This window comes from Tursiops truncatus, chromosome 14, assembly GCF_011762595.2.
Source record: "Tursiops truncatus isolate mTurTru1 chromosome 14, mTurTru1.mat.Y, whole genome shotgun sequence".
Taxonomy (NCBI): domain Eukaryota; kingdom Metazoa; phylum Chordata; class Mammalia; order Artiodactyla; family Delphinidae; genus Tursiops; species Tursiops truncatus.
Genome location: NC_047047.1, coordinates 38,161,153 through 38,186,462, shown reverse-complemented (window position 1 = coordinate 38,186,462; position 25,310 = coordinate 38,161,153). Strand labels below are relative to the sequence as shown.

The 25,310-nt window shown below is 37.5% G+C and overlaps 1 protein-coding gene across 10 annotated transcripts in view; it reads right to left on the bottom strand.

Annotated features, from left to right (window-relative positions):
* Nucleotides 1–336: 336 nt before the first annotated feature.
* The window catches only part of PUS10 (pseudouridine synthase 10), a 67,004-nt gene continuing 42,030 nt past the window's right edge, over nucleotides 337–25,310 (bottom strand). For 8 of the 10 annotated variants that reach the window (XM_073791358.1, XM_019942941.3, XM_019942943.3 and 5 more), the window contains 12 exons: nucleotides 23,823–23,884; nucleotides 23,481–23,526; nucleotides 21,373–21,437; nucleotides 19,772–19,857; nucleotides 18,591–18,716; nucleotides 13,687–13,743; nucleotides 12,738–12,814; nucleotides 12,589–12,644; nucleotides 11,429–11,546; nucleotides 7,786–7,928; nucleotides 4,940–5,039; nucleotides 1,110–2,853 (listed from right to left, as the gene is read on the bottom strand). In XM_073791358.1, the coding sequence (XP_073647459.1) occupies nucleotides 2,815–2,853; nucleotides 4,940–5,039; nucleotides 7,786–7,928; nucleotides 11,429–11,546; nucleotides 12,589–12,644; nucleotides 12,738–12,814; nucleotides 13,687–13,743; nucleotides 18,591–18,716; nucleotides 19,772–19,857; nucleotides 21,373–21,437; nucleotides 23,481–23,526; nucleotides 23,823–23,884 (975 nt within the window). In that variant the 3' untranslated portion in view covers nucleotides 1,110–2,814. Of the gene's footprint in view, nucleotides 1,028–1,109; nucleotides 2,854–4,939; nucleotides 5,086–7,785; nucleotides 7,929–11,428; nucleotides 11,547–12,588; nucleotides 12,645–12,737; nucleotides 12,815–13,686; nucleotides 13,744–18,590; nucleotides 18,717–19,771; nucleotides 19,858–21,372; nucleotides 21,438–23,480; nucleotides 23,527–23,822; nucleotides 23,885–25,310 lie in introns of those variants that run through there. The other 2 variants (XR_012325692.1, XM_073791359.1) reach the window with 2 other exon arrangements.

The following is a 25,310-nucleotide window of genomic DNA, read 5'->3' as shown; positions in this document are numbered from 1 at the left end:
GAAAGTCAAGGAAAGACAAACTGTTTCAGATTGGTGAAGATTAAAGAGACATAATTAAATACAAAGTATCATCCCTTGGCTATGAAGGACATTTTTTGACAACTGGTGAAATTTGAGCAGGGTGGGGGTGGGGGGGGTCCTGTGGATTACATAATAGTAATGTTAGTGTTAATCTGATTTTGATAGTTACATTGTGAGGAAGTAGAAGAATGTCCTTGTTTGTCGGAATTTGTCCTTGTTTGTAGGAATTACTAATGCATTCAGGGTGATACATTTCTGGGAAAAACATTCTTTGTACTTTTCTTGCAAGTCTGAAATTATTTCAAAATGAAAAAATTGAATTGAAAAATTTATTTTCCCTATAATAATAAAGGGCAGCATTTAAAAACATCAACTCAGGAAAGCTTACATCAAAGTTCATTCTCATATGGACTTAAAAATCAAAGAATAAAGCCCCAAAAGATCTATCTAAGTAAGATGCCTTTTTCTCTTTGGAAATAGAAATTTAACTTCTAAATTGATTTCATATAACTTGTAAATGAAATAAGTTACCTTACTTGGGAAATTTTTCATTTTACCAAAAATTTTTTTCCCCATTTTTCCAGGTACTCGGTGTTTTTCCTAAACTAAACCACGGACTATATTTGGGACAAAGAGATACTAAAAGTACAAAGGGCCCTTTCTCTTAAGTGTTTTTTGTTTTTTGGGTTTTTTTTAAATAAGCTATAGAAGATCACAAAAGTAATTTAAAAATATTTTTATATAGGCAAAAGTTAAACTATGTAGTACTCTCATGACTTAATGTCTTCTGTTCTGCTTAAATAAAGACCTACATTAATTTTTAACAACCTATGTCTCATATGGATATTTGGAATAAGTATTTGCAGCTAATGCTTACTCTTGAAATTTTGTATAATCCCAGGAATAGAAATTTAAGAAACAAGTCTTCTAATTTAAGTTTGCTAAGGAGATTCTTAATTCTTCCATTTGCAGATCCACTAAATTCAAAGCTGAGCCAAAAAGAAACCTGCAAAAGACGATTTCCCAAATTATTTAAATCTCTTTTGTAGCAAAGTTTCCCCCCAAACTGAGAAACATTCACACAAACGTTCTTACCTTTTTATCAAGTTTATTTCTATTATCCCTTTCTCATTTACCGGCATTGAAAATAATGAAAAAGTTATTTGCTATTATTCACGTATGAAATTTCTTCATGTCAGTTAAACTGTTTTCCTGATTCTTAAGGTGAATGATACAACTTAGTATCTCTGAATCATGTTTAATGTAGAGATGGGAAGTTGAATAATCCAATACTATCCAAGTCATGTGTTCCAAAATAAGCTCAGAAAGTTGAATCAGGGTGATGGAAACTGCACTTAAATCTGAAATTTGAATGAGACTCTTTTCTGAAACTTTTCTCTTAATGATCTATCCATTTTCTTTGCTTCTTTAATGTTTTTCCTCTTCGTAGTACCAACTAATGATTAATTAACAAATGGTAATCATATGAGCTCACGTGAAATTTACTTGGGCAATTTTTTTGTAAGCTTGATTTGGTATCTGAATTCCAAAAGTCAATTCTCATGGTTATGTCCATTAAAATGACATTCTTGGTTGCCTCCTTCATGTAGCAGATGCTCAATAATAAGATTTATTAGAAAAGACCCTAGAGACCGGGAAACTTCAGTCCTAGTCCTAGATATGGAAGTAACTAACAATTTTAGATAAGTCAGTTCACTTCTATTCTTTGGTTTTCATATTTATAAAGTGGAGATAATACCCTATCTACCTGATGAAGATGTTTGAAATTGGATAATACATTGAAGCACTCTGGAATAACATCAGCTTACCTTTGTTTAGCAATGTCAATTTTTCAAAATCTTATCCCTGGGATTGAAGTCATTGAAGGCACTTGTGACTCCTTATTTAAAAGATTTATGAAAGTCTCTTATGGTATGCCTCAATTCCTAAGGTCTCACATTCTCTCCCCCAGGAAATGTACTGACAATTTTAGATTGTCAAAAGAGTAGCTTGGAGTCATTAAGGTTTGTGACAAATTGTACCAAAACACACTTCTATTGGTAATAGCTTGCTTGAAGCTTACTGGGAAAAATATTAATGATGTCAGATTTGCATTTGGTATCTTAGAATATTACAAGGATACTGTGCTGCATAAATCTAGATGTAACTTTTATCAAGATCATTTAAAAAATTTTAAACCTGATTTTAAAAGTGGTATCTGGGCCTCCCTAGTGGCGCAGTGGTTGAGAGTCCGCCTGCCGATGCTGGGGACGCGGGTTTGTGCCCCAGTCCGGGAAGATCCCTCATGCTGCGGAGTGGCTGGGCCCGTGAGCCATGGCTGCTGAGCCTGTGCGTCCAGAGCCTGTGCTCCGCAACGGGAGAGGCCACAACAGTGAGAGGCCCGCGTACCACAAAAACAAAACAAAAAAAAGTGGTATCTATCCTGTGTAGGGCAATTTTGCTGAAAGAAATTACAGCTTCTCAGATTTTCAGAGAATGTATCCTGTTTGTGTACCTCTCTGAATGAATGATTTCATTATTCATAGTTTGGCTTGTGGGGGGTTGGAGAAGGAACGAGAAAAATCATAAGACATCCTTAGAACAATTCAACACAAAATATACATGTACATAGATCCTGAGATGTTACAACAAATTTAAAAATAGATAGATCAACATGATCCAAATGGTTTCCAAGACACCGTTATGGTGGGTAAAAACAGCCATCTTACAGTGTATGCTGAATGGACGTCCACATTTTGCTGGAAAACCCTACTCTTTGTTTCCCATTGAAAGCTAGTCATCCAGAGCAGGGGGCCAATCGACATCTACAGACTAGAAAGAAGAAAACAAGTCATTAAAACATTATTGTTCTAGTAAGCATTTGCCGGTAATGCTGTATAAATCTAGTAGTTTTAATATAATGAAACAGAAGAAACTGCATTGGAAGAAAAGAGCCATTGAACACCACGATTTCACACTCTAAAAACCATTCTAGGACCTGAGATTCTTGGGCCTGAGGTCTGTTCCTGAATTCACTGAGTATTTGGTTACTCAGCCAGTTATTAATTGTACCTTTTGGTCAATACAAGACTAGAGTATGTTTAAATTTTTCAAATGTTATTTATGGGAAAAGTAGCAAATAATGCAGGGGCCAACACCAACTTTCCCTCAGAAGTCTCAGGAACTTTTAGTCTTCTGACTGTTTTCATTTTCCCATCTTGCATTTAACAGTACTCAAGTAGTCTATATACTTATAATCTTGTTTGTAACTTAGCAACTAAATGTGAAATAAATGGTGATGAAAGATCACCTGTAACTAGAAAAGGATTAGAGATCTTTGCATGTCACCTCAGCAGAATTTCTGTTTCTCTTAAAATTGAATTTATCTCTCTCTACTCATCCTGGTTTGGCACTTCTAGAACGAAACCTTGATCTTTAAGTCATAATGGAATTACAGTAGCAGACTATTTGTCTCCACATAAATAATCATGTCCCAGGCATTAGAAGTATGAAATTGCACTTTGCCTTAACTACCCTAGAGGGCCTAATTTAGAAGTTAAAACAAAAAAATACAAAAAACAAACAAAGAGAAACAAAATAACTACCATACCCATGTAGTTTTTTGAGAATTAAAGTGTAAAACCTGAAATGATTTACTACAAATTATTTTTAAAATTAATCTGAGTCACTACCAGATTTGGAAATTTTTATTAGAAAAGCCCAAATAAGTATGTGTGTGTGTGTGTATCTTTTACAGATGCCAAGAAATACTTTGGTTTTGTTTCAGAATATAGCCATAAAACAAACACCCATATATAAATTAGTGGGTGGTTTCTCAAGCCTGAAAACCAAACATTACTGATACAATCTTGTATGTGTTGAGGTCAGGGGAAGGTAGGCATGTTTGTAGGGTTTTAAAAATTCTACAGGTGATTGCAATGGACAATCAGGGCTGAGAAACCCCGGCCTTTGGCTCTTTGACACTCCTAAGCTGTCCTAAGAATTAAGGTCAAAGAAGATGAATGCATTTGGGATTTTCTTTAAGAGAAGGTTGTCTTCCTCAAAATGATAGTCTTACTAAGAAGACTCCCTGCAACCTTGAAGATGCTAGCACTGGTTGTACCACAGGTGTATAAAATCTAATCTGAACGCACTCAAGAGAAGTGCTGGTAAAGCAATGACATTCCAGTGATCATTTGATTACCATGGCTGTTTTCATACTAGGCAATTATACCCACTTCTTTTTATTTATACTGAGATTATTCCCAAGTGCAAAAATTCCTTTTTTTGTGTGGGGTGTGGGGAAGCTGTTCTTAACCAGATATTTACCAAAGTGCACAACTCGTGACTCAATACCTATTGATGCTCAAATGAGAAAAATGTTTATGGAGAATTGTCTGAAAGATCCATTCATTCCATTCTTCTAATTACTTAAGAATGTAATCTGATTTCAATTCAGACTATAAGAGCAGAGAATTTCTCTTATACCACATCACAGAACCCTTATAGAACTGCTTTTATTTATAACAATTAGCTCATCCCATTTTCTATCCCTGTCCTGAATATATGTTTCTGAGGAGGCTGCCTTAAATTCTTTATAAGAGAGTCCAAAGGATATATGAAGGGCACTTACAACTTCATTTCCTTGCTTGGTTTAAGGGTTTAGATCTCATGTCATACGTAAAGCACAGTTAGTAAATTAGCTATATATTTGCAAGGATTATAAATGAGACCTTGTGTTTTTTAAAAAATAAAAATTCTGAAGATAGTCCCTCCTTGCAATTCAATGCTACTGTGAGATTTTGACTGTTTTCAAATACCTATTAAAGTGAATAGTACTATTTGGTTTAATGCTAAAAAAGCATAACCTTGGCTGATTCAGCATACAAAGAGGCATTTCCACAATAAAATGGTTTACCTCAACATCCAGCTCAAGAATGTCTGCAGTCACATCCATCAGAGAGCAAATGTTCGGCTTCGTTCTTCCAAAGTCTCCATGTACAAACTCTTTAATGTAGCTGGGTTTTGTTTAAGGAAAAAATGAAGATAACCATGCAACACCAACTGTTTGATGAGATTTGACAGGTTGAAGGGGAAATGACAAAACAAAAGCAGAAAGGTTATAAAAGGGAGTTTATTTCTGAGCCATGACTTGGGATGTATGTCTTAGAAATTACAGCTATGGCAGTAAATAAACTAAGGATGGCAAACTGGTTCCTACCAGCCTGGCAGCTAACACTGGGACCTAGGGCCCATGTCAAACTTCCCAAGAGTCATGACTTTTCTTTTGGCTCATCTCCAAGTGCCAAGGTTTGAATATGGATTTTTTATATTAACTACAGTAAAAAAAACCTCAGCTATTTTCTTTTTTGCCACAGATTCTATTTGGTCATCTTTTGGGTCTCATCATTTTTCGATAATGACAGTAGGCGGCTGCCAAATGGTAGGTTTTCACAGGGTCACTCATAGAGCGACCTCAATGATGGCTTTCCTTATAACATGACCCAGTGACAACAGCAACAGGATGGGAGAGAAAATGAACTTATTAATTTAGACTTGATGAAGGCCCTTCAGAAGGATCATCAAAGGACGTAAATTTTAGTTGTTTGCAATTCTTGCATGGTTAGCAATAGACCTAATTCTTTTTGTGTGTGTTTTCCTCATAGATCTTCAAAATTTCAAAGTCAATGACTGATCCTAGAATTATTCAGATTACCTTAACACTCCTTACACAGAACTCTACTATAATCTTAACAGTATTTTATCTGAAAGATGTGTTTTTGCCAGCGTTCAGTAAACACTCATTTAGCATTGTTGTGTCTATAAAGCAGCACTTAGTATAAAAATTAATATAATTTGAATATAAAAAAGCTTATTCTCAGATGATAAATAAAAAGTTAACACCATAATATGCTGACATTATGTCCTCCTCACTTTCTGATAGTTTGTTTACTATACTTTCACCAAATGTTTTGACTCAAGCATAAGGCATATAATTATCTATTAACTGTCTTCTTTGCTAAACTCATAATTACTCAACAATTGTCCTTTTTCTCTCACTTCTTTAGAGGGTGCTACTTCTAAGTAACAATGATGAGGGGAGATGACCAAAAAGCCCCAGAATAACCAGTTAAAAGGTCCAGAATGTTTTTTATGAGGTATAAGTCAAATGAACTACTTCATTATACTGAGCAATATATGAAAAAAATTCACATACTTCTGTGTATAACCACGTGGTATCTAAAGTTTTACCAAATAGGGACTTTCCTGGTGGCGCAGTGGTTAAGAATCTGCCTGCCAATGCAGGGGAAATGGGTTTGAGCCATGGTCCGGGAAGATCCCACATGCTATGGAGCAACTAAGCCCATGCACCGCAACTACTGAGTTTGCGCTCTAGAGCCTGTGAGCCACAACTAATGAGCCCGCGTGCCTAGAGCCCGTGCTCTGCAACAAGAGAAGCCACCGCAGTGAGAAGCCCGCATACCACAACAAAGAGTAGCCCCCACTAGCCGCGACTAGAGAAAGCCCACGTGCAGCAACGAAGACCCAATGCAGCCAAAAATAAATAAATAAAATAAATAAATTTATAAAAAAATAAAGTTTTACCAAATAGCCTTTCTTTGCTAATGCCTTAAGTACATGTACATGGCTGGTTCTAAAAATATGTTAGTGAGATTGAAAAGACATTAGCTTCTCCATAAGACCATTGCATTTCTTCCTAGCACACCAAAACCAAAGCTGAAATTAGGTAAAAATATGTTTTTAAAATCTGTGATTTCTTTGAAATTCCATCCACATTCCATCTACAATAGGCAAATGTGCTCCATGCCCACTGGTCTAAATAGATCCAAACTGCAAAAATTTAGAAGATTTTAGGAGTAAATAACCTGTACCTGTTTCAGCTTAGTCAGTCCTGGGGTGGAGTAGGGAAAGAAGAGGGGAGAGAAGGTTGATGGGAAAGGAGAGGCAGATTAATTATAGCAATATAGTGAGAATGCTATTTGGTGATTAAAATGACATTTTTCCCTCTATTGTATCCAATAAGTATGTCATTAGTTTTATACTAATTAGAAGGTTTCATGCTTCATGCTATTGGATCACAAAATAATATAAAGCCAAGAAACAAACAAAAACTAGGAGCACCTTTGAAAACTAAACTAAAGCTAAGACTATGGCAGCTCCCTGATACATTTTAACCAGCAACTAAGATATGATACAAAACCACACAAAGCAGGGTAAGTTATGAACAAGTGATCAAACTGGGACTATTCTCTTGTTCTGGGCCAGTGGCCAAATAATGTGATGGTCTACATGTAAAGTAGGGCCATTCCCATCTACCATCCCTGTTTAATCATTTGGGGCAAATGCTCGAACTGCTGAAAGGACTCAAATGTGGTCATGAATATGTGACTTGCAAAATGTGTAAAGACATGAATCGATGAATGAATCAATTAAAAGTGTTCCCTGAGCACTTACTATGCCCTCAGCACCTCAGCATGATGTGAGATACTAAAAATTTTAAGGTTCACATTGAATTCGCTGCTGCCTCATGGTTTAATATGTCATCTTAAAAAACACAAATTTAATGGGTAAAAACACTCCAGACCAAAAAAAAAAAAACGAAAAACAAAAAAAGGATTCTTCTCCAGCCCAAACCTTTCCCGAACTGTTCCGAGATAAGGTTGAACCTCTTTTCTAGGGCAGCATGAACTTTCCCAATAGGATTCTGGTTAGATCAGTGCTACACAGACAGTGAAAGGATACGTTCCTGCCTGAGTCTTCAGGTAGAGGCGGAAATGGTGCTCATCCACATAGTGTGTCTCCATGGAGTGAATGATGCGAGTTCTCACAGCCAGGGGCCTCCGGTGAAGGACCCGTAAAGGTGTTTTCTGGTCAATCTTTAAGTCCTAGAGGAGGATATGATAACCATGCGTCAGCTTTGCCGCCCAGTGAAGCCCATTTTAGCATCTCCTTTGTTCATCCATGGCTCACTACAGGCACCCCCATCTATCAGTGTCAGGATAGAAACTAATACTATCATAAATTGTATCCTCTAAGGTTCAGACTCTGTGAGACTTCCTATAACCTAGGCCACAATTACTCATTTTCTGGGCCCCAGTATGCCATTAAAAAAAGGCTTTGAAGTAAATGATACCCAAGGTCTCTTTTGCTCTAATATTAACAAATTGATTGGACCCCGGAGTCTTATCCTGCCCTTTAAATAGAGCTCTTCTAAAAGATAATGTTCTTACCTTTTTTTTCCCTAACCCAACAGAGTGACCTAATAGTGGGGATTTCAGACTGAGGTGAGAAATGGTGTAGAAGGTGGGACATGAGCATCACCTGTGTGCCTGGGCAGTGTCCATGTTTTAGCGAGAGCCATATACCTACTCACAGGATTTTTTTTTTTTTGGTTATACAAAAGGATTTATCTGGAAAATTAACAGCTGCATCTCTGTCTAGGGTGGTATTTCCAAATAATAATTACAAATAAGTGTGTACAATAAACCAGGACCTCTCAATATTTGTTAGCCCAGTTCAGGTTACTTGAGAATAATACTGCATGTTTCTTTACAACTCAGGTTTTTAGGGACAAAGTCTTGTTTTTCTCACAATTAGAGATGTCCTTTTATGTCACAAGATATAAATTAAGAAATAGAGGTTGGGCTTCCCTGGTGGCGCAGTGGTTGGGAGTCCGCCTGCCTATGCAGCGGACGCGGGTTCGTGCCCCGGTCCAGGAAGATCCCACATGCCGCGGAGCGGCTGGGCCCGTGAGCCATGGCCGCTGAGCCTGAGCGTCCGGAGCCTGTGCTCTGCAACGGGAGAGGCCGCAACAGTGAGAGGCCCACGTATTGGGGAAAAAAAAAAAAAAAAGATATTGGGCATAACCAGCAACTCAGGTTCATAAGAACTTTGAATCCTCTGAACTTTCTTGTAGGAACAACTCCTGCCTGATTTACATGATTAGTGAGTGCCTAAAGCCATGCTGAGAAAAGAAAGATTTCTGTCTGGTCTCCCCCTACCAAATTCTGTACCAAGAAAGAAGAACAGGTTCTGACAAAGACTACACTTGAAATGATATGACTGCTTTTATCAGAGCAGTGAGTCAGTGACTCCTCCTTACGATTCTATAATTCTTTGATTTTTAGAAGCACTTTGTTCTGATGAGATAAGTTGTTTCCACAACGTTTAACATTACTCTGGCCAAAAAGACGAAAAAAAGGACAAGGCTGAATTATTATAGAATCGATAAAGATATGGCCTCCACTTAAGAGCACAGAACCAGCTGGCCTTTAAAGGAGTGACTTGCTAAGGTGTGCCCTTCCCCTCTGTTTCCTTTACCTCGAGTCACTCCCTGGACTCTGACCCAGGAGCAGTCAATGGAGGTACAACTGAGCTAGTAGATGCACCACTGCTTCCAACATAACACTCAGATCAACACAGTTGCGTGTCGTTTTTGGTTGCTTGTGTCTAGTAAATGAAAGGAAACCGCTTTCATGTCCCCATACTGAATTTTCAGAAACACACGTAGGTGACTTTTTTCCTTAGAAGTAGGTTGCCCTTAAAAAAAAGGAGGCAAGTGGTAAATTTGAAGTGACCTTTTCTCAGAATGGGGCAGTAACTCAGTTTTTTTATTTTTGATGCCAATAGGAGTATCTGAAAAATGTTTTAACCCTAACACTTTAAAAAAATTATTAGACGTCACCTAGTCTCATCAGTCCAATTGGGCAGTGGGCCATTAAATCAGACCCTTTCACTACTTAGTGTGTACCTATACCAATCATCTTTCAGCATCATTTCTGAATCAGCTCTATGGCTACTCCCAAACTGTAAATCTATTTTTAAAATGAGTTTTTATTTTCCCCACAGCATTCTAAATGAGCTGTATACATGTACACATGTGATAGAACAGAGGTTTACAAATTTGTTTTGCAATTTTAAGGATATCTGTCTATAGCATAACTATCATCCTAAAGACCCTAGATAATAGGGCCAAAGGCCAGAAGGCCTTAGATTTGGAATCACAGAACCTGAGAAGTGGAGGGCCCACTGGGGATCATCTAGTCCACCCCTCATTTTATAGGTAAACTTCTCTAAGCAGGTTAATGACATGTATGTTTTCACCAAAACACTCATACTATAAACGTTATTTTGCACCTTGCTTTTTTCCGGTAACATCATGGGTGTTCCTACAAGTCCTAGATGTAGACCTACCTCTATCTTTTCTTCCAACAGTTTTAGGCATATATACACACAATAACATAAATTAAATGGGATCACATGCTGTTTTAGTTTTTTTAAACAGCTGTATAATATTCCAACGTGTTCTACCATTTCCTTATTGAAGGAAATTCACTTTTGTTTCCAGTTTTGTTGTTGATTTTGTCACTCTGAACAAAGTCAACAAACATCCTTGTGCACATATCCTTATGCACTGGAGTTTTATTTCTTGTCCTGCCAGTAGTGGAAGTACTGGGTAGAAGACCAGTCTATTTTTTATTTTTACAGTCACTGTCACATTGTTTTCCAAAAAGGCTGAAACACTTACATTTCTACTGAAAATGTATATAACTAGCCTTCTCCTCCCTCCAACCAACAGGTATTCTTAGTCTCAGAAGAATAAAGTGATGTCTTATTGTTACTTCAATCTGGAGGTGGAACATCTTTTCAAATGATTCTTGGCCATTTGGAGTTGCTCTTTTTTTTTTTTTTTTGCGGTACACGGGCCTCTCACTGTTGTGGCCTCTCCCGTTGCGGAGCACAGGCTCCGGACGCACAGGCTCAGCAGCCATGGCTCACGGGCCCAGCCGCTCCGTGGCATGTGGGATCTTCCCAGACCGGGGCACGAAGCAGTGTCCCCTGCATCGGCAGGCGGACTCTCAACCACTGTGCCACCAGGGAAGCCCTATTTACAACATGTTTTATTTATGCACTTAATCTGAGCATCAATTCTATTAGATAAGTTCTATTTTCTATTTCCTTTTTGCAAATGGCCAAATATAATAATAGCATTGCTGAGTGTTTTCTATGTGTCAGATTCTATTCTAAGAGCTTTATATGGCTAACCCCATTTAATTCTTTTAACTAATTTTACAGATGAAGAAAACAGAAGCATAAAGAGGCTAAGCAACTTGTCCAAAGTCACACAACTAAGAAATGCAGAACCAGGATTTGCACCCAGACGATCTGTCCTTGGAGTCAGACTCTTAATCACTAGCAACACTGCTTCTCACACAGGTTAGATGAATTGCCCAGTCATTTAACTAGTAAATGGCAAAGGCAAGATTTAGAACCAGGTCTCACAGTCCCCAAAGCCTATGCGCTATGACTTGTTGGTAATAAACGAGAAGACAAAGGACTCTTTTATAGGCAGTAGAAAAATAAAAGAATTAGAGCACTGAACTACCTTTATGTCATCTAGGAATTCAATGTCCTTCCTCTGTATCGCTTTATTTGTCCATATTAAGGCACTATAGGTCTTGGTCTTTTCTTCTTCACCTTCTTTCATATGACCTATTGCCTCTCTAAACAAAAACAATAAAAGAAAGTTTGTCTGAATATATAAAATACAGACAAGACTTGCCCCAAACTTCCCTTTCTTTAAAAATAGATTTATTGAGATATAATTTACATACAATTCCCCTGTGTAACTGAACGATTCAGTGATTTTTAGTACGTTTACAGAGTTGTGCAGCTATTACCACAATCTAACTTTAGAACACTTTCATCACCCCAGAAGAGAAACTCCGCACCTATTTGCAATCACTTCTCATTCCTCATTTCCCCCAGCCCTTGGCAACCACTTGTTGACTTTCTGTCTCTATAGATTTTCCTACTCTGAACATTTCATATATTAAAATGTGAATATTGTAAAATACACAATAAGTGGTATTTGATGTCTGGCTTCTTTCACTTTATAATGTTTTCAAGGTTCATCCATGTTGTAGCATGTATCTGTACTTCATCCCTTTTTATTACTAAATGATATTCCACTGTATGGATATACCACATTCACATTTTGTTCATCCATAGACATTTGGGTTGTTTCTACTTTTTTGCTATTATGAGTAATGCTACTATAAACATTCATGCAGAAGTCTCTGTGTGGATGTACATTTCCATTTCTCGTGGGTATATATCTAGAAGTGGAACTGCTGGGCCATATGGTTACTCTATATTTAACTTTTTGAGAAACTGCTAAACTGTTTTGCAAAGTGGCACCACTTATAATCCCACAGCAATGTATGAGGGATCCAATTTCTCCATATCCTTGCCAACACTTGTTATTTTCTGTCTTTTTGTGAAGTGGGATCTCACTGTGGTTTTGATTTGCATTTCTCTAATGACTAATGATGTTGAGCATTTTTTCATGTATTCACTGGTTATTTTGTGTATCCTTTTTGGAGAAATGTTCACTTAATCACCTCTCCATTTTTAACTGAGTTATTTTCTTATTATTGAGTTGTAGGAGTTCTTTACATATTCTGGATACAAACCCCTTATCAGATAAATGATCTACAACCAAAACTCCCCTCTTGAAAACATCTCCAGTGATCCTACCCTTACCTTGTGACAAGCTGCAAGTCACGGACTTGGATTTTGTTAGACGAGTTATTAATTTTCTGTAGTATTAGAGAAAGAAAAACAATTAGCAACTCTAGTTCAGTTACAGAGTTGCAGAAACATGACAATTTCCATGTCATGAAGTGGTTTACCTGCTGAAGTTCCTTAATTTCTTGTGAAGTGAAATGTACTCTATGAGGATTCACCAGCTCAATTGCAAAGGGCCTTCCTGGCAGCACACACCCCGTCATGAAACAGAAACGTGTTGATGGAGTTAACATTTGGGCTAATGCAAGAGGGTTAGGAGGTGTGAAAAAACGAGTTGAGCTCTAGAGGACTGAAAGTTTAGTGACATGACTACATCTGGGGGAGAGAAGAATGTGTGAAAAGAATCAAGGGGCTGTTTGGGGGCTGCTAAACCCCAGGACAGGCAATATGTAAAAACGACTGCTTTCCCAAAAGTCCATGAACAAGCCTGTGTTAATTACAAAATCAAATCCAAACAGCCACTAATTGACTTGGTTACACTAACGTAATGTTGTCACATGCAGCAATGCCCAGGTATACCAAATTGAAATACGTTCTCCTAGCCTAGTGAAATGAAAAGCTGAGATTCCATGAGAAGAAGGGACTATAAATCTCGAATACCTCAGGATTACTCTCATCATCCTTCTTGTAATGCAACAATGTAAAATGAGAGAAATGAAGGCTAAGAGAGCAGAAGCACTTTTTAAATGAAGACATTTTGCAATTTAAATGAGGTGCATTTTGAAAATTGTACTGGTACTGAAATGTTATTAAAAGGAACAATTAATTATCAAAGTTTTGGAAAAAATCAGGCACCTCTTTGTTAATGCACATAGAAGTCCCTTATAACCTACAGGTATTCAATAAAGATGGCCTCTGAAGAAATGATCCCTGTTAAAACATAGTCATATAATTTACAAGGGTAGCTCCATAATCCACAAGACTTCCTCACATGGAGAAGCTCTGGACTCTGCCAACTTTGATTATGACTAAGTGACTACAAAAAAGCTGCTGTCTGAAAAGGGTGATAATCTGAAAGTTAGTTCCAGTCAAGTGATATTGTCACAATCTTACCATTTCCTAATGTTCTCACATCTACATCTTCTCTCCCAGAGGATGAAAAATTAAAGCCTTTGGAAAGCAGATAAAGAAAAAAAAAATCAGAGACATAACAGTGCTAAGACTTTCATTCCCATCCTTTGGTAGAAACCCAATTTGTCTTAAACAATCTACAAGAGAATCCCAAGGAATAGTCATCATCACACCTCTAATCCCAATCTCTACTAAAAATAGCAATGATAATAATAAATACCACTTATTGAGCACTTATTACATACCAGGTACTGAGCTAAAATTCTGCATACATTATTTCATTCAATCCTTACTATAACCTTATGAGGTAGGTATTAAATAAAAGAACACCAAGCTTCTAAAAGGTTAAGTACTTTTCCCAAGGGAACATGATTAAATGGCAGAGCTAGATGTTTCTGATGTCAAAGCCAGACCTTACTTATCATCCCAGCCCACCATTCCATGGGAAAGCCAAAGGCAGAGCACTGTTTGGAGGAAGGCCCCACTACCACCCTGGCTACAAACTTATGGTGAAAAATCTATCTTTCGTCTTTTCCTTAAAACAAAAGAAAACAAAATAAAAACATTATTTGAGAATTAAACTCTATGAAAGGAAGAGGAGGGGGGAAAAAAAGGTTTGATTCTAAAAGGAAATTCATTATGTAAGCAAACCTAAGCTGGAACCACAATATAACTAGTATACATTTTAAGATAGATGGATCATCACAGACTAAAAGCTGCAAATATTGGAATGGGAAAGTGGTCAATACAGTGTGGGTGGGCAGGGGAAGTGGTTCCATGACAACTTTCTTAGATACAGAAATAACTGATGATTTCACCACAGGAAAGATTACCATGAGCAGGCATTATTCTAAGTACTTCATATATGTTAACACTATGAGGTAGATACTATCATTATCCCCATTTTACTTATAAGGAAGGTGAGACAGAGACAGCATAAGTAACGTGCCTAGGATCACATCACTGGTAATTGGTAGGGTCAGGATTTGAACCAGCCTGGCAGTCTGGCTCCAGAGTCTCTTAATCACTGTCTACACTGCACCACCACAAAGACAGCTGGAAGAGCTCAGACTCGTGCCAACTGGGACAAGCAAGACCAATCAGTCCTCTTGTACCAGGGATTGGGAAAGACTAGGATGTTTTGGAAACCCTGATCAATCCATAGTTCAGCCACTTTGGAGAGCACAAGATGAGGAAGGACAAGATTGCTGGGAAGGACAGACAGGAAAGGTAGAAGGGAAGGAGGGTCTGTACCATTTTGACAGACATTTTTCTCCTAGGAAAGGTTCAATATGCAAAGGTCCCATGTAGATTTTAGAAAAAGGAAGGCTAAAAGGCTTGAAAAGTGCTATAAAAACTACACTGAAGATTAGCTCTTCTTTCTAGGATGTTTAGCTGTGAAGAAAGTAAGATTTCACCCTTCCTTCACCTTTAAGACATCCCTTTAGCAAGTCAAGGCCAACGTTTGTTGGAAACATGGGCTCCAAGCTGTTGCCTGTCACCCACTGCCAAGGTGAAGTGGGCTCTTCTCTGCCCCACATGGCCCAAAACTGTGGGTCTCCCAGAGAGGACCAACCCAGGACTGGTTAGGTAAGGCCTAGGTATCTAAGGTCGGCCTAGAATTCAAGCTGCTCAGAGGTCTGGGTAACTTGTGCAGTGTTAACACCTGGGGACTAGCCAAGAGGGCAGCCATGAGGGGCACAATGTCAGGCTCTTCTCCAGGGGGAGAATCTACACCAGGCAGGTAGTAGGATTCTGCGGACCATTAAGTCCCAAAGAACCCTCCATTCCATGTCTATACTCCATTGTCAAGCAGCTAATAAACCTATAGCAACATCAGCAGCTTCTAGTCAGAGTCAACAGACTCAAGAGTAGTGCTGGATACTACTAGTATGGATACTAGTAGTATCCATCCCTAGTAGTAGGGATGGATAGCTACATGGAGAGTTCAAAATGGCATCTGGGAAGCTGAAAGATACTCCCTGGGGTGGGGGTGAGGGGCTGTAGTTTGTCTTATACCTGCCCACCTCCATCTCTAATCCAGGCATAATACTGGGGAACCAGGGCCCTACAGTGACTAAGCCATAACCTGTGACTGATAGGGGTGGAGGGAATGAACAGGACACAAAGAGGTAGATCTACTAGTGACTACTCAATCAGACCAGAAATCTCAAATTCATAAATTAGCCCATAAAACTTCCCACAGATTCCAGCCCATCAATAAGAAAAAAGTACAGAAAACTAGGCTCTTGAGAAGTCCAAAGAAACATTAAATCCAGATTAAGGGAGAAGGGGTATTTATTATATCTTTTAGAAAAATGTTGCAAATTTGGACCCTACATTGAGAAATACTTCAGGGGGCAAACTTTAAAAAAATAATTTGCAATTATGAATAATAAATGACAAAAAAAGGAAAAGGAGTCACTGCCTTAAGTATGAGGAAATATATGCTTAAAATTTAGTTGATTTTTCTAAACTCACATTACGCCTTGCCTTATCCCCCTAATCCTGTGAGTTCTACAGACTTCTGCTCAATGGAACAGATATTTCAAACATACAAACAAACAAACAAGGACAAAACCAAGGGCAAGAATGATCAGGAACTGTAAGGGGTTCAATAGTCTGTAGTGGCTCTCATACCTGGGGGCAGATAGACAATGGGACTGAAGGATGGGCAGAGGCCAGATGATGACGGTCTCAGAATATCAAGTTATATAGTTTGGACTTTACCCTGTAGCTAGTCACTGACCAGTTTTCAGCAGGGAACTGACATGACAAATATTTATTCCATAAGTGAAGTAATAAATGTATTAGGAAAACATTTCTTAGACATATTGATTTTGAGAGTGTGTCAAAGTTTTACTTATTAACTAGAGAACTGGCAAGTAGAGAGTATGATGTGTCAGTCTGAAGTGGCTGAGAAACAAGTTTGTATCTCCCACTGAGGGGAAGGAGTACTAGTTACTTCTGCTTTATAGAAGTAGCTAGGCTGCTTCATGCAATACTGGTTTATTTTCATAGAGCTGTAAAGCACAGAGGTACAACAGTCAGAACCATTTTCCCAGAGTTGTCAGATGTGAATCACAGAAGTAACGAGTAATGTATCTGAGAAGCACAAGTTTAGCAAATCGATGCTATTAATCAGGCATTTCAAACAACAAGGTTTTATTTCACGACAAGGAGCCAGTTAGCACAGAGGCCCAGAGGTCTGCTTTTTCTCAAGCGGCTCTTAATAAATTTCCTCAGCACACAATTACAGATGCTAAACACACAGTTTGCTTTATTTTCAGTTTGGAGAAATTTTTTTTCCCTCCTCAAATGGAAAATGACAACAAATCACCTTCATGAAAGATTTCAAGGGGGAAACATATAGCTATTTTAGAGCCCCCCAACAGCCCTCTTGGTAATGGAGGCTTCCTTGGGACCCAAATAATCAGAACAAAATCTTGAATTTTCTTACAGAAAGGGAATAAGGTAGCCCCCCCAAAAGAGTTTGAAGGACACTTTTCATGCTAAAGCTTTATTTTCACTTCTTCGTAACTTGGGTAAGTCTTAGGAGATAATCAGCGTGTAAATATTAAATCAAGTAGGTAAAAGCTCGTGGCAATAGCCCTTTACAGCTAAGATTTTGAAAAATATTACGTTGCTAGGTTACTTTCTTCTCCATTCAGTAAACAATTCTTAAAGGCCCTTTTTAAAAGGGCCCACCTACCTGATAGGCAACAAATTATAAGAGGGATATGGTTTTTGAAGTGCTTCTCTTTCCTCTTAACAAGCAGAGAGCTGGAAGGGATAGCCATGTCTCATTTTGGTCACCTGCTCGCCATTCCTAAAGCAGGCTTGTCTTAAGGTTTGTGAGAGAAAAAGATGGATGTCTTGGTCTATCTGGTCCTTCAAAAAAGGTGTTCTGGGACTTCCCTGGTGGAGCAGTGGATAAGACTCCATGCTCCCAATGCAGGGCCTCGGGTTCAATACCTGGTCGGGGAATTAGATCCCACATGCCTGCCGCAACTAATAGTTCACATGCCACAACTAAGGAGACTGCCTGACGCAACTAAGGAGCCCACATGCTGCAACTAAGGAGCCTGCCTGCCGCAACTAAGACCCGGCATAACCAAATAAATAAATAAATATTTTTTTAAAAGGTGTTCTAATTATGCTAGGAGACCCACTCCAAAGAGTATGATATACTTACTCATTGTCTACAGTTTCTCCTGATGTACAACATGGTTTCTTGTGATTGAAATCTTAGTCCCTTTCCTCTAGTCTAATCCTAGGTGAAATCACAAGGTTTTTTACTCCTTTGACCTGATAGCCCTATTGAGCAAAGAAAGCATATGCCTGACAGGATCTGACTCACCCCACAAACCTGGGCTCATTAATACTTAGGAAATTAAAACAACACAACTACTATTAAGTCTTTGTAAAATGGTAGCTATTGATCTATTTTCTCTAGGCCTGAACTTTATTCTAGGCCACTTTAGCCGTTAAGATGGAAGCTGGGCATTTGCCAGTGATTATTCTTGAACAGCACTTGATGTGGAAGCTGTATTTTAATTACCTCATATTCCCAAAAAGAGACAGAGGCTCAAGGTGTCCCAAGGTCAGAGCTTAAGTGCATTCATTTAAAGTAGTTTCAATTGTTTTGAATTTGCCGAGGAAAAAGCGTAATCTTGAGAGAGGAGAGAAATCCTAGGGCACCTTGGCTCAAATCCAGCCCAGGGCAGAGGAGCTCAGGACACAGCGGTCCCTGTTCACAGGAAGCTGCCAGCCAAGGGGCCCAGACTTGGTGGTGGTTTACAAAATATAGAAATCTTTCCTGCCACCTTCAAGAAGTCTATTCATGAATGACAATGTAACTAAAATATGGATATTATAACACTTACTCTCAGCTTTGAACACTGTCAAAAGATGGTCTGAAATTAATTCTTCCACTGAAGAGTCCAGCTTCCTTTCTCCGTCAATTATCCAAGGAGTTTGTGGTAGATTCCTGGAGTATTTATTATATCTCCCTGCCAAAGAAATATAAAGGTCACCTGGATGGAATGGTGTGCTTAACACAACAGGATAAAAAGGAAAGCAACAGCTATCTATTGAGTGCCAGTATCCTAGGTGCTATGATATAAAACAAGGTTTAGCCTTCAACTAACTTACAATCTAATTTGGAGAGTCAACACATACACATAATTAAATGAAAAAATTTAAGGTAGCAATAGAAGAGATGGCTAAAGACACGGTATGAATCATCAAATGAGTTCTAAAGGAATGCTCAATATACTTATTAATCTTTTTGGCTGACTGAACAAGTTACAATATAATGGAACACACTATGAATCACTTAAAAAAAGAGCAACTACTGTTTTTATGCCTGGTTAATAACACTCTCAGTGTAATAGTCATTGGTGATAATGTATTCCAAAGAATTCAAATACAGGAAATTTTGAAGTTTTTGTAAGCAAAAAAAAAAACCCTAACAGAATATGACTCACTGTTTTATGAAAAAAGCTACTCCAAGGCAGGTAGCTTTTATTACGCCAGAGCAGGGTATTATACTCAAGACTAAAGAGCAATTTCATTTCAGCTATTACTATGAAACAGCTGTAGCTTTCAAAACAAAAACTGTCTACCCGATTTACCTCTTGGGAAAGTCAATGCAACAATTTCTTTTTCCAGGCAGAAGCCAAATGTTTAGTCATTTTGCAGATAATAAAATAACTTTTTTCAGGATTGATTTCATGTTATAAAACATCCTCTCCCTTCTCCTGACCAGTCTGAGGTCTGTACGTGTACCCATATTTTTACCTGGCCATCTCTGATGAAAACTATTAAACCTGGGAAGTATCATTTCCCTTCAACATGGCATTTTAAATAACAAATCTCCTGAGTGACCCTTAAGAATGCCTACAGAACCTACAATAAACTTGGTTATCAGCTCTAGTTCTCAAAAGAGTTAACTAATCAGAAATTAATAACAACAGTAAGAAGGAAACAGAGGAGGAGTTAGTTGAGTTTTTCAGAAAGCAGAGAAAATTGACAATGTAAGTATATCCTGGACTGAATATTTTACCAGCCACAAAAACAGCACCATGAGCACATTCAATTTCAACAACACTGCATACAGCCTTTGGTGAGTTTGGAGGACAAGGAAACTGCCTGCAAAACAAAATAAATTTTACAGCTACTATTTTCCAGACATGATATTGAAACACATAACTAAGATGAATCAACACTGTCTGAGTTACACAGAGCCTGAGTCTCTCAAGGACTAAGCCTCTCCCTAATTTTAAGTTTTGGAACCATAAGGGTCTCTTAGGCCTCTGGAGTACCACTTTTAATACATGAGAGTGGCACTAAGTAAATAAGGGCTCGCTAATAACATTCATGCTCAGGAGGCCTCATGTTCCCAAATGACAGTTTCCAAAATCAACCTGGAGATTTGGGGAAAAAAATGCATCTATATGTAGTGGCAACCTCTCCAGGTTATTTTGCTATCCATGAACACTTGCTGCTGGCTGACAAGGCCCTCAGTCATTTGGGTAAAGCTGGTGTGCAGTCAGAGACTGGCCACATGAGCATGTCCCACCTATGGCGAGGGTACTCCCAACATTTTTCTCTCTTTTTCCTCTTCATTTCAACTATGACCTTGGGAATCAGACCACAGAGCCAGAAAAAGTGGAATATGGCAGACTCTGTCCTTTAGCTAAGAAACTTCAATCCAGCTGAGGACAGACCAGAAAGAGCAATGCATGGCTTTATTCTCTGTCCACCATCTGAGAAATTCCAAAGCCATGGAATGGAATCTACCTGTAAATGACTAGGTGTGGACTTAATCCAAAATGCTTGTCTTGAAGTTTTCATTCCGTTTCCCAAGATGTCTTAACAAAGAAAGCACTTAGAAACTCAGGAACTATTGCTTGTAGAGAGTAACTGTCTTTACTTCCTAAAGTTTAATAGGTAATTCCCTGGCAGTCCAGTGGTTAGGACTCTGTGCTTCAACTGCAAGGGGCACAGGTTCAATCCCTGTTCGGGGAACTAAGATCCCACAAGCCATGCAGCGTGGCCAAAAAAAAAAATTTTTTTTAATAAAAATATTTCCATTCTGAGACTCATGTTTAGTCAGAAAAATATATGAAACCTTCGTCATAACTTCTTCTGGAAGGATAACTATGATAATATTTTATTAAATAAAATGAACACACTGAGAATTAAATCTAAGATTTACTGTAGTTCAGTATATTTTAACAAGAAAGGAAACTCAGGAGCCCTTTTCTCCCTCTTCTGGAGATGTACAATAACAGGAAATCCAGGACAAGGGATGTAATGGGGCCAGTAGTAGGCTGGAGAATCAGGAAACCTGGCTCTATGTCCACTCTCTATTGCCCAGTTGAAATCTTAGGCAAGTCAACTCCCTCTTTGGACCTCAATATCCTCCTCTAAAAGATAAAGAAGTTGGACATGATTCATAAATTCAAATATTAATTTGACATTTACTGAACACCACTACATGCCAGATACTGAGCCAGGGATTGGGGATATAATAAAGATTAAGACACAATCCTGTTCCCTAAAATATATCCAGTCTTGTTTTAGAGATAATCCAGATTATTTCTAACATTCCCTTTATTCTAAAATTCCATGATTATTTCTTGTTACTATAATTCTACTTACTTGCGGAAATCCTCTTCTTTAATCTTATTCAAAGCTTTCATAACTGCCATTCTAGTGAATACTGACTATATAGGGTAAAATGAAAAGAAAAGACATTTTATCACCCATATAAGAAAACATCAGAGTTGAAACAAAGAACATGGTTGGAGAAATTATATCATTTTAAACCATACTTAAAAGGGAGAAATACTTAATAACTTCAAGAAAATAAATGAAGCACAAGTGTTCATACTGTCAGTTCTGTGATTGGTAGACCCTATAACCCTTCTCTTCAATCTAGTCTATGTCTATAATACCAGGTGGATCTAGCAGAATGTCTTCTTCACTGCACTCTCCCATTCCCCTCAAAATGTGGTATTCTTCAAATACAAAAATGATGACATTGCAGGAAATGTGCTTTGAATATTTTTTCCTAGACCTCAAAAGAAATTTAGACTGACCCATCTATCTTTTCTTCCCTACATCCCTCAGGGGCCACGGTATATAGTTTAGGAGTTGGCTGCCAGGGTAAGGGGTAAAACAGAGCCAACCAGCCTGACTTGGCATCTAGCAATTCAATATCACTCACCAACCTCTGAGAAAGTAAATTAATCCACTATACTGAATTAAAGGGCATCTACAAATGTCCCACTCTGGATTTTTTAAAATAAGAAAAGCCAAACCTCATGGTAGACATACTAGAACTAATTAGTGCATATATTTGTGGTCACTATGATAAATCACAATTATTTCTTCTGTTACGAGAAATTATACTTGACTGAAAAGAAGAATAATGTAGGTATCTAAACAGTTTATCATCAAAAAACTGATTTTCTAAACCATATTCTGGGGAACCCTAAGGTGTCCTAGGGTTAGAATTAAAAATTAAGTGCCTGCTTGTTAAGATATGAAATCTTAGGCCTGAAAGAATCTCAAAAGGTCATTCAAATTATTCCCAGCCATAAGGCAGGAAAACTACATTTAAGACTATACAACACCTACTGGCCAAATGGCGTGGTGTCCATGATCATTTGACAAAAACTTCCTTACTCTATTATTTGATGCTGGTACTTATATACTTCCTCAAAGATAACAAAAAATAAAACTAGATCTTTAATATAAATATGGCTTACAGCTCATTTGGGCAGAGCTTCCCAATTGGTATGGCAAAGCATACCACTGGGCTACAGTTGTGCCCAGATCCCTCTAGTTCACCAGGGCTGAGGGGCAGGGCCTGGAACAATGAGAACCCCCAGGCCTATTGCTTACAACTTAGAGCAACTTCATCTGTTAACCTCAGGGTGCTGGCCAAACATGGTAATGTTCTAGGTATACCATGATGTGAGAAAGGGAGGCAAGAAGTGTTTTAGGCTTCCTGCATTTCTGATTATTTCCACACAGGGTATTTGGCAAATGTTACAAACTCCCCAACCCTCCCCTCCCACCCCAGGCAAGAGGAAAGACCAAAAGATGTATCTTTGGCAATAAACTTATATTCTTTTTAACAACCACAACAGCAAAATGGACGTCGGTAAAACTAGGAATGCCTGAGTCTACACAAAACCAGCTAAGTAACTGGGGTGTGAAAGCTTGCCAATATCATGCCATGCTATTCTATCCTGGCATAATAGAAACTAAAAGTACATGCTAACTAATTTTTCTCATTAACATGAAGACCAGCTCACATCAGACAGTAAAGGAGAGTTTAAATAAAATAACTTTTGGCAAATGTAGCCTGAAATAGGCTCTATTAATTCAGGACTGTTCTAAATAAAATAATTTACTTTGGATTATATTTTCAAAACACCGATTTCTAGAAAATAAATATTAGACAAAAGTTTGGAATGGTGATGATACTGAACAGGTATTTTCCCAGATGACATAATCTTGGGGAAACAATCCAGACACTGACACAAGCATGAGAACATTTGTGTGTTATGACTTCCCAGCCAAAGGCAAAGGTGTTGAGAATTGAAAAAATGGAAATAAATGTAGCAAATGGAAATATTTAAAGACTGATTCTTAGTATAATAGATTGCCAACATTTCTAATGCATATCCTTTTTGTTGTTAATTTGAATATTCAGCTCAGACAAAACTCACTAAAGAGTAAGAAGCAGGAATCCTTACCTGTTTGTTTTTGGCTGGCTTGAAACAATCTGGGCATATCGCACGTCTAAGTAAAATTCAAGGTAATATAAAAGATTAATGAGTTTATTTTGGGGAGGATAAAATTCAAATATATTTTATACAACATGGCTGCTAAATTCAGGATATCAGAAGCAGACAAAATGAATCCCTCTATGAGCTGCATTGGTTTGCCTAGACCCTTATGTCAGACAGCTCACAACCTACTAAGACATGACAAGTTCTGACAGGCTCATTAGAAAGAAGAGCAATACTATTTTCATGAAAATCAAAAAATATTAACAATGTTGCACAATTGGCATTGTTGTTTACATTGTAACTTACAGGAAGTGGCAATCCTCAACTGTTTCTGGGTGAGCAAAGACCACACTCACTTCAAACAAGCTCTAAAAATTATAAAGACAGTTTAAAGATGAGCAAAAGGAAACTAACATCTAACAACTTATGAATGGAAACAGAAATTAACTCTCAAAGACTGGCTCAGAAAAAGAGTGACAAGAAAAACTGGAAATACTACTGTTTTCAAATCAGCTTGTTCACAGGGCAGCTGTAAAGGAAATCATCTTTTTTTTTTTTTAACTTCTAAAACTCAATCATCAGTGATCCCACAAAAAACAAGTTTAAAACAAATTTTAAAATAAATTTGTATGATTTTTTGTACATGTATACATTTTTGTACAAGTATATTTTTTCTACATGTATAAATTTTGTATAAGATTATACAAAATTCCACACTGAGAAAAATATATAAATGTACAATTAGGTATGAAGATGAATGAGAATTCAGGGAATTGGAAAGGGATAACTGAAAGAAATGAAGAATTACTCCTGTCAGTACTATGATTAGAATTATTAGCAAAGCAAATAGCACTTTATGCACATGCTTAAAAACTCTGTATGAGGCTTGTTTTAAGTGCTCAAACTTCTTAACGGATTTGACTTTTAAAAGCAAGATCTTAATTTTTTGTTTTATTAAAAAAGTGATCATAATAAATTATAAAATAATCAAACAGGATGGGTTTTCAATCCCATTCCACTGAGGTAGAACCAGTAACAGTTTGGCATGTTTCCTTCTAGCCATTTTTATGAATATAAACATAAATGTATATACTTCTTTGTATATTAAACAGACTTGGAAAATTGCTTAATTCAATTAATATTGCATCATGAACATCTTTTCCACTCTAGGGACTGTTGGACGTTTAAGTTGTAGTTAAGTTTTTTCTGTTTTTAAAAAATGCCACAATGAACATCCTTGTACACAAAAAAGCACAAGTTCATACTCTATATACATTTACCTCCATGGAGATTATACAAAATTCTATATACATTTACCTCCATGGAGATTATACAAAATTCCACACTGAGAAAAATATATAAATATCATACCATATAACAATTTTTCCTTTTTTATTGTGTTCTATATTTTCTGATTGCATTGGATCGTCAGCAGGCCTATTAGCGACTCTATAATCACAATAGTGAATAGCTAAATTTTTGCTCTAATCTACAAAATAAAATTAAAATTGCAACACATTCTTTTTACTCAAGAAAACTTCATTCATCCTGAATCCATTAGAACATTACCGCATCTTTTGTTTTTTATTTTCTGTTCTCACTGATTCAACATGTAAAATTATCTGTGCTTCAAACTGAAATTTGAGGTTAAAATATTTTGCATCAATGACTTCTCTAATTTCCAAAGTACTTTCATCACCTCATTTCCTCTTCATACTATCGGTGAAGTGGTTTTATTCTCTATTCTGTTAGTAGTCAGTTTAAAGGACAGAGCTTACTCTTACTAACAGAGGG